At 36.2% G+C, this 10489-nt stretch overlaps 1 protein-coding gene across 1 annotated transcript; it reads right to left on the bottom strand.

Moving 5' to 3' along the window:
* Positions 1 to 3292: 3292 nt before the first annotated feature.
* Positions 3293 to 9713, bottom strand: tmem130 (transmembrane protein 130; the record flags this gene model as incomplete). Its single annotated transcript, XM_083903783.1, has 9 exons — positions 3293 to 3433; positions 4688 to 4785; positions 6719 to 6921; positions 7290 to 7374; positions 7922 to 8067; positions 8170 to 8341; positions 9356 to 9438; positions 9533 to 9597; positions 9651 to 9713. 9 exons carry the CDS (start codon positions 9711 to 9713, stop codon positions 3293 to 3295), a joined length of 1056 nt encoding a protein of 351 aa, XP_083759909.1.
* Between the last annotated feature and the right edge of the window lie 776 nt (positions 9714 to 10489).

Below are 10489 nucleotides of genomic sequence, written 5' to 3'. Positions count from 1 at the left end.
TAATAAATAATAAGTGTTTCCTCTGAACGTCAGCGTTCAGAGGAAACAGACAGACAGACAGACAGACAGACAGATAGACAGACAGACAGACAGACAGACAGACAGACAGACAGACAGACAGATAGACAGATAGATAGATAGATAGATAGATAGATAGATAGATAGATAGATAGATAGATAGATAGATAGATAGATAGATAGATAGATAGTTCTTTATTCAGTTCACGTTAACGTTGGTTCACCTGTGATTTGCTGCGACGACAGGCGACGACTGTGACGTGTGTCGGCCTGCTCTGCCTGGTTCCTGACTCTTTTGAGCTGCCACTAGGTGGCGACAAACTCACCATCTACATTCCCAGGCAGACTCCAATCATCTTTTAACCTCTTCTTTTTACATACGTGTTTTGACGTTGGAGACTTTTTAGAAATAATAATAATAATAATAATAATAATAATAATATGCAGTATGACATAGATATAAGTTAATATGTGATAAAGTTTGAGAATAGAGAAGGGGTAGTATGATATAAATGTATTCTTCTTATTTATAGTTCATTTTATTAATAGTTAGTTTGTTGTTCTCTTCTGTACAAAGAAAACAGCAGAAAAACACCAGGCCTATTTTTTTGTTGCCTCCCGTCTGAAATGACTTATTCAAAAATAAATGGAGTATATCTTCACAATTACAGGGTCTGTATGTAAAAAAAAAAAAAGCTAAGCTAATATTGCATTGTGATAGCGCACATATCATTTGTAATACGACTTATCTATTTAAAATGAAGTAAACAAATAATGTGAACAACTGTCTTTAAAACAGCAAACCAGGACTGAATCCACCACACTTTTTTGACAACGTTTCGAATTTGATGTGTTTAGCTAGGCTAGCTCTGGGGTGCAAATGGCCAAAATGGACGCCAACATTCAAAATGGCCAACTTCCTGTTTACTTGAGGCCATGGTCTTCCTGCCAGGTTTCAGGAAATCCAGTGGAACTCGATCTATGTCAAAGTTATCGGGCACTTCCTGTTGCTCGGCGAATGGTCGAAAAGTGCAGAGGGTTGCCGTGGCAACGTCGTTTTGAATCGGCAAAACCTTTCAACAGCTCTTCACCTCTGATGTGTAGCGTTTTCTCATTTACGTGACCAAAAAAGGCGCGTGGATAAATGTCTTTTCAGCGTTGAATGAAATATAGTGTTTATTTTTAAGAATCGATTCATCTGTCAATTATTTTCTCGATAATTGATTAATAATAGACCTGTGAATCGTGATGTTCTCAAACGGCAAAGAAACCAGAAAATATTCACATTTAAGAAGCTGAAAAACCACAAAGAAAGAATGAATTGTCAAAACAGTTTTAATTTCGATGTATTGATTCAGCCTGTAACTGGTTACATCCATGTTTCACTAATATTACATGATGATAATAAGTGTAAGCTGTAACACATGCTAACTCTAACTTAGCTAAAATAACTTAATGATTTGAAAACAAAGGCTATGAAGACGATTCACACCTGAATTATCGACTTGTTTTACTTTCCGTATATGAAATCTAACCCTAACTGTCTTGGTGTTGATCTGCTGCTCAGGAGAAACTTCATTGATCAAGGATTCATTCAAAAAGCACTGGTTTTTACACCATGACGAAGAGCTCCACGAGAGACACGCTGAGGCGACACGAGATCAGGCTGATCGTGAACGTGATGAGGGCAGAACGTGCAGCAGGAGCAGAGGCGCTCGTGGTAGTGACGTTCTTGGAAGGAACGACTGGTTGACTGGTGTTGGTGCCAGGTTGGCTGTCGCTGGTGTTGGTGCCAGGTAGGCCTCCATCGGGGGGAGGGGTGAGTTCTTCTGATCCGTCAGCCACGATGGTTGATGCTGTTGATTAACAAAGTAAAATAATGTCAGAAAAACAACTCAGTTACCCCAAAAAAATACATTAAAAAAAAAGAATTGTACTCACATAGGATCATCGGAAGGATCAGCAGCATTTTGAATCTCATCATGAGCGTCTAGTTTGGTCAGTTGGGGCAGTGAAGGCCAACTTTTTGAGAAAAAAGACAATAATATTTATTTAAAAGCCATTGTTTTGATATGGAACGGGAAAAAAAAGTTGCCTATATAAATGTATGCATGATGCAAATTTAATATCGTGGTAAAAAAACGTACAGAAATAACTAATTCAGAGCTGCTTTCATCATCATTTCATTTATCTGTCGATTCTTTTCAGCTGAAACGATCAGAAATGTGCGTTTTAAACATGAAAAAAAAAAGATTATCGATTATCAAAACAGTTGAGGATTCATTCAGATGAATGTTTTCAGCTCTAAACTCATTCTAAGTTGATATTAAGAGAGGAAAGGAAAAGAGTGAACTCACAAAAACTCTCTGGAGTGAATGAGTGACGACGTCTTGAGCTCAGTTTGGACTCAGGAAAGAAAACGATTGACGAAGCCAAACAGGTCTGTGATGAACTGAGTGATAATATGTTCTCTATGTAATAAACTCACAGGAATGACATGAAAGGTGAGGAAAAGCAGAGAGACTTTGATACTGAACCACTTCAAAAAATCAAAGACAAAATCAGAATAATACAAATAAAGACAATAGGCCTCTCTATCTGACCGTTTGTCTATTAAAAGTGGGTCATCTATGTCGTAGAAATGTGACATAATATTTGAAGAAATAAAGGGAAACGTAAAAAGTAGCAGAAAATGACTGAAGTCACTTATTTCTATTATTACTGGCTATGGCTATGATCTGGCATTTTTACACATTTAACGTAATTAACAAATGAATAAATGCATTAATTAACATGTTAAACATTGTTTTTTTGTTTTTTTTTGTTGAATATTCACCATCTTTTACTGTTTTCTTTAAAATAAACACCAGCAGAGTTTGTGATCGCTGCACATCTGTTACCTTGGTGACAAATACCAAGGCATATTCTTCAAATATGTCATTTCTGACAACCGATCTGACAAAATCTGATTAGATCAGATTATTTAAGCTCTGCAGGAAGAACAGACAAACAAATGAAATATAGTTTTATTCATATGTTGTTGCTTAAAAGCAGAGAAAAGCCCAGACTTGTATAGCATCGACATGAAAAGCTGCTTTACATTTGACTAAGTTAATAAATAATAAGTTAAGTTTCCTCTGAACGTCAGCGTTTATTTCATAAATGTACGTAACACGGTGGTTTGTGGTTAGATGGACTTTAATTGTGCATTTAAAATACCAATAGAGTTTATATGTCTATGTACAAGCATCAGCATCAGCATCAGTGGTGACGGTTAAGAGAAATACTGTCGTCCGTACGGTGACATGAGCGGCGCCCTCTCTCCTCTCGCCACGCTGGACAAGTTAAAGATGATCCGGCCTTGACCTTCTGAGCGTCTGCTCTTCAGGAACAAGGCGTTACTGGAGGCAGCGATCTGTAAAAAAAAATCAACGTTTAAATGCTAAATTAAATTTAAATTTAAAAAAAAACATCCATCAGTCGGTCACATGTCAGTTTTCAAGATTTAATCATCTACAGGACATTAAAGGCTCTGCTTTCTGCTCAGGCTAAATGTATTTCTAAGTGCAGAGAGCCCCCTTGTGGCCATTTGCTGCACTCCAGTGCAACAAAAGAGTTATTTTTCCTTCATTAAATCAGATGTAAACAAAGCAACAGAACATACTCGTTATGTATACTCGACGTTATGTCTTCATCAGGCAAAACCAATCAATTTTATTCATGACTTTGTTTGTCTATTTTCAGAATAAAAGCTCTGAATTCTGCATGAATTTGTCATTTTTGTAGTGCTGGGTGCGTTAACGCATTAACGGCGCCAACATTAGCGCACTAGCGAACGTATGACGCGTTTCCATGACGACTGACCGGAAAAAAGACGAGTGTGACGTCATGTTTACGTGACTCCCGATTGTTAAAATGAGTCTCTAAAGTAACGCTAAACTTTAAAAACAGAGGCACACATACGCAGTTACACAGGTACGCTAGTTATTTGTAGCGCTGCTCTTTTCCCTTTAATAAACAGACCGCTCCGGTTCCACTGTAGGCGCGCTAACGGCGCTAAAGGTGCTAATGCAGCTAACGCCGCTAAACGGTAAACGGTGCCTGGACTCCGGTGTCGCGGCACGTAAATACGACGTCACGCGCGTCTTTTTCCAGTCAGTCGTCATGGAAACGCATCATGCGTTAACAAGCGTTAGCCTCATGCTGAGCACTACATTTTTGTGACGAAAAGCAGATCAAAAGACGTAATTTATCTCCTGGGCCGGAATTTTAATCCTGGCGGGCCAGTTTTGGCCCACGGGCCTCCAGTTGCTGACCACAGGCCTAAGGGAACCCAGGAAGTAAAAATGTTCCATACTAACCTTTAATCTTCTAATCTAAACTATTCAATATTATATATTATAATATAAAAAGAATAAAAATGGCTAAATTTGAATGTGACTTTTCGATTTTTTTTTAATTCAATGACGTGACATTTATACATAGTAGATAGATAGATAGATAGATAGATAGATAGATAGATAGATAGATAGATAGATAGAAAGACAGACAGACAGATAGACAGATAGATAGATAGATAGATAGATAGATAGATAGATAGATAGATAGATAGATAGATAGATAGATAGATAGATAGTTCTTTATTCAGTTCACGTTAACGTTGGTTCACCTGTGATTTGCTGCGACGACAGGCGACGACTGTGATGAAGGAGAAGGTCGTGAGGAGGATGGCGGCGCACGACAGGATGAAGAACAGCTGAGTGTAATCTGTGGTTAAAAAAAAAAAAATAAATAAGAATAAACACAGAAAAATCTAAATATCTGAAATAAAAGTGTGTGTTTTTAGACTTCTTGACTTCTCAGAAGTGTCTAATCTGAGCGTGAAGGAGTATAAAAATGTAGTAAATAGTGACGAAGTATCCACGTCATCAATGATTCTTACATTTTGAGGCGGTTTAATCAATATTTGTGGTCAAAATGACCTTCATATATACAGAAAACATATGGAAAACATTGTCCAGTGTTAAAAAAACAGCTAAATCACAGTAATAATCTGTATAAATTACACAAAATACAGTGTTTATACAGCAGTAATATATGCTATGACTGTACAATACAATATTACACGCTCTTTCTTGTGTTTGTGTAAATACAATATATTAAAAATAATAATATACTCTTGGTTTCCTCCCTGACGACAACCTGGAGTTATCGTTCTACAGTCGCCACAAGGGGGCGACTCTGCAGGTTGAAAAATGAAGTCAGTTTCAGTAGAAGTCTGAATCTGCTTCTTTTCCTGAGGAAAAATATACAGTAAAACATGACATATGAGTGGACATCGTGCTGTGTTTTTGTTTTATAATCTGTGACTAATCCTCAGATTATGGAGTTTCCTGAATGTTCTCCTCAGGAACATTAGCATGAAGTCAGACTCTTTCTTTCTATTCTTTTCTTTCTTTCTTGGATCTTGTAACGTGTGTGTTGTGTTGTGTGGTGAATGGATTAATCATGTGCTCACTCTTCTGTGGAACTAACACACACACACACACACACACACACACACACACACACACACACACACACACACACACACACACACACACACACACACACACACACACACACACCACATGACAACAAGGGTCTTTTTAAAAATCTATTCTAATTCCACATTAGATGAAGAGTTTTACACGTAATATAAATCTGACTGTCACTCATCTTTAAATGTCAACAACGATGGACGATTTCACATCATTTGTTATTATAATATTTCATATCATGTGTTTTTTCCTAGTATTGTATTTATCGTTTAAAACCACTTTTTATGTTAAATTATACACAGTGTCTCGTCGTTTTCTTGTCGTTTTGTTTTCGTTAATTCACGTGAAACTGTCAGAATTAAGATAAAATAAAATCTTGAAGGTTTAAAACGTGATTTTTTTTGTCGTTTCATGTCATAAGTGATGTGCTCAGTATAGAGAGGAGTGGATTATTAGTGGATTAACGTGTTCCTGTGCGACGCCTCTGAGGCTCGTTCACACTCTGAGGTCACATGACAACGTTTTGTGTGTCACATGAAAGTCACTCAATGTTCTTGAATGTGGTCCTCACAAATTTAAAGGGATTAGGCTTTAGATTAAGTGTAAATTAAGGATTAGGTTTAGGCATTAGGTTGTTATAGTTAAGTTTAAGTTTGGTTCGTAATCAGGCAGAACCTCATTTTTTGAATGGAACTGGATAAGTTTAAGGCTAGCTGGTTCACCGGTGATATAAACTATCATTTTAGGTAACAAATATAAAAAAAAAAAAAAAAAACATTTTATACATGTGTATTGTGTAAGTTTACACGAAACAGGATTTATATGTTGTAAAAAATAAAACTTTTATAATACACAGTATAGATACATTATATAAAGTATATCATGTGCTACAGTATTTGCTCATTGAAAGTTGTATGGAAAACAAAATATTTATTTATTTATTTAATTAATTAATTAATTAATTAATTAATTATTAAATAAATTAAATAAAAACATTAAATTAAATAATTAAATAGTTAAATAAATAAATAATTAATTAATTAATTAATTAATTAATTAATTAACTATTTAATTAATTAGTTAAATAAATAAATAATTAATTAATGCAGTTTTAAACATAATAAATGTAAATATAACATATAATAATATAAATGTGTCACCTCTTCTCTTGACATAGAGGCTGAAGGACGTCTGCAGTTTGCTGACGACGTTGCGGACGCTGATTTCCACACAGTGGACGCCGGTCGAGGTGAACGTGTGATTGAGCCTGAGCGTGTTCTCGTAGAGGACGGTCAGCGTGCAGCCGACCGCGGCGTCCGGCACGCAGTTAGGCAGGAAGCGCCAGCACACCCATATGGGCGGGCTGAGGACACACGGACACAGTTTGCATCATGTAGTGAATCATTTACAGTCACACTTTAACACCTCACGCCATTATTGGTCATTTTGTCATTGATTCATGAGTTAAAACTTTACTTTATGCATATTATTTATTACATAAATCTTTACTGAAAATGTGTTTGTTTTTTTGGGACCCAAAAAACTCTCCAGTGACCTCTCTGTGGGTCCCGACCCAGTGTTTGAGCATCACTGATGCTGATTTAGCTTCTTGGGCTTTTCTGTCAAGATTGTTCCAGTAAATCGTTCTTTTTTTCCAGTTAAACATCGTTCCATCATTCATTTTGTTCCTTATTATTGCGATAAATTTAAATAAACTAAAATAAACGTTACCTTCCGTCGACGTGAAAAGCCAAACTTGTATCCTGAGACACTTTGTAATCTGGAGGTCCTTTCATCTCGATGTGTTTGATGGTGTCTGTGGAATTTAATATGACAATTAAATGACTTTTATTATATCATTATGTTGATTTTTAAAAACAGGGTTGTGCAAAGTGAGGCCCGTGGGCCAAAATTGGCCCGCCGGATATTCTCCTTTGGCCCCACCTGATTTGTTTTGTTTTTTTAAAAATGGTATAGCATAAAAATATTTAAAAATAATATGATTATGTATGTTTTTAATGACATAAAAATGCTACGTGATGTTATAACTGAAAAATAAAGTAAAATTCAAACACATTTTAAAGGTTAAAATATCATGTAATGGAGGCACCTGACAGATATAAAGTTGTTTCACAGAAACACTGTAAAAGTTGTTATTTAAGTCGGTTTATGTTAAAATAATATTAAAGTAAAGCAGAGGTCTTAAAACTTAAATGACCTGGAGGTTAGTCAAGTGAAAAATTGTTAACTGAATTTCAAAATAAAAGTTTTTTGTTTTTTTTATACATACAACAGTATATTTCATAATGTGAATTTTTTTTTGACATATTGTACATAATATAAGTTAATTTTAAAGCACAAACCGAGCACTTTGACATCAGTGGAGTAAACCTCAGTGACGGCAGGAGCAGACTTGTTGACGTCCACTCCCACTTTGAGCTGCAGAGTGTAATTCCCTGACTCTGAGTAAAGGAAGCGAACAACAGGCTCCGTGCCGTGGATCACCTCTCTGTGTTTCAAACAAGAACACGAGAGTAAATCGCATCAAAAAGCTGGGAATCACATTGTAAAACAGTGAAATATACACCATGTTGTTGTTGTTGTTTTTTACCCGTTGCCTAAATCCCACGTGTAGGTGAAGTTAGCCGAGCTGAAACTCTGCTGCGGGTCAAAGAGCTCGAACATGGTTTCCGTGGGAACGTCTGACGCCAGCTCTCCTGTGTCTCTCACATAAGTGGAGTTTCCCTCCGTCTGATAGAAAACCAGCTTCCCTGCCATGTTTTCTGTCACACAAACACCAGCCACGCTTAGTTACTGAGGCAAAATGTTAATTATTCACACGCATTTCACACATTTTCACAACAATACGCTGCATTATAAGCCGTAATACTGCGTTTTTGTGTTTAAATTGTGGATTTACTGCAGGTCTGGACTACTTTAAGATGTCATTTATACAGTTAAATACAGTATTTTACGGGAATATGTATCACAGTTAATATACTATATCAGTCACAGGATTTATACAGGGAAATACAGTATTTATACAAGAAAAACTGATACATCACAGTAATATACTGTATAAGTCACACCAAATACAGTATTTATACAAGAAAAAGCGATAAATCACAGTAATATACTGTATAAGTCACACAAAATACAGTGTTTATACACCTAAATACAGGAAAATCACATTAATATATGGCACAAGTGCAACATTATAATAAAATACAGTGTTTATACAACGGAATACTGCAAAAAAAAAAAAAAGCTTACTCACAGTTATATACAGTATGTGTCAAGGCAAATTACAGTATTCATACTAGAAAACAATGCTAATGCAGTAATGTATAGCACAACTGTGACGTTGCTGTAAAATACAATATCCATACATTAAAAAAATTGGACAAATATTGATAAATCACAGTGATGTACAGAGTCTGTCATGGTAAAATACATCATTTATACACGGAAAAACTGCTTAATCGCAGTATTTGTGCATTAAATGCAGCGATTTCACAGTAGCATATGACATAAGTGTGATGTTGAAGTAAAAATATGACGGTTTTATATGGAAATACTGTTAAATAACAATAATGTATTGCATAGTTACCGTAAATAGCTATTAATTTAAAGTCATTTCATATAAAATGATAGCGTCTTAGAGTAGAAAGTGCATTATCTAAGACACCAAACACACAGCGACTTGTTGTTATTGTAATATAAAACTAGTCGATATCATCATTTACAGTGAACGTACAGGTGCTTTACAGTCAGAAAAGAATCAAATAAAAACTTACCCAAAGTCGATAAAGGTTCTGAAGTCTTTGCCACATCCAGGAGGACGAGGACAAGGAGCGACAAGAGCCAGAAGACACTGTTCCTGGAGACAAATGTGCAAAAAGGTGAATTTTTAAAAGAAGATTGAACGTTTAAATGAAGCAGATGTTTACCTGTTCATGTCTGCTGCTCCTTACACAGCTGAGGGACCTGAAGCTGGTCTGAGGTCTGGTCTGGTCTGGTCTGGTCTGGTCTGGTCTTTCTGTGACAATCAGAGCTGGAAATGAATGGCTTGAAATTGTCAGCATGCGTTACAATCATGTGGCTGAGGGAGGGACGGAAAGACGGACAAGGACCGAGGGTGAGGACAGAGGACATTTTGTCCTCCATATGTAACATGACTGAGAGCAAACCTGCCTCACAGACGAGGCTCTGCCTCATTAGGACCAGGTTTTGGTCTCAGTGACAAGGTCAGTGTATCAGCCCAAATATGACCCTGAGAATTGAAGCTCTGTTGTTGGATGAACATTTACGTGAACGCTTCGTTTCTCTCCACAGGGTGGCGCTAGCAACCCAAGAATTACACAACGAGTGCACTATTGCTGCTGATTGTGATGATTCCTAAATTGAGTTAAAATTAAATAATGGCAATTTTTGAAACTTTTTTTTCCCACTTTTGTCACATCTTCATAAAAACATAAAATTACAATTAAAGAAATAAACAAACCAACACAGTATAACAGAGAAAAGAACAAGGACGAGTACCACATTTACACATATAGTAATAATTAACTGCACATTTGTTCTTCATAAATGTTTATAGTAACAAAAAACTAACTGTTGAACAATGTAAACACTTGTCTTATAGCGCCCTCTAATGGCGACTGAGTTGGACGTTTTCTTATTATTGTTATTATGAAGACGATGATGATAAGACACGCACACACAGGTTTATTATAATCCCTCTATGCTAAACTATTGAAACCACGAGCAGTGAAGTTAGTTTAAGCCTGAATTATGAACAGAAGTTCACTGACCTGTTGTTTTACCCTTAAATTACCAGTAAATTACCGTTTGAAAAAGGGGGAAACTGAATTGTAAGCGTCTGTCCACGGTCTGCCTGCTGTATGTACTGTATATTGTTTACTTAACTT

The sequence above is a fragment of the Microchirus variegatus genome, assembly GCF_963457635.1.
Source record: "Microchirus variegatus genome assembly, chromosome: 17".
NCBI classification, from domain to species: Eukaryota; Metazoa; Chordata; class Actinopteri; order Pleuronectiformes; family Soleidae; genus Microchirus; species Microchirus variegatus.
The sequence above is the reverse complement of the archived record's forward strand: the minus strand, read 5'-3'. Positions and strand labels throughout refer to the sequence as shown.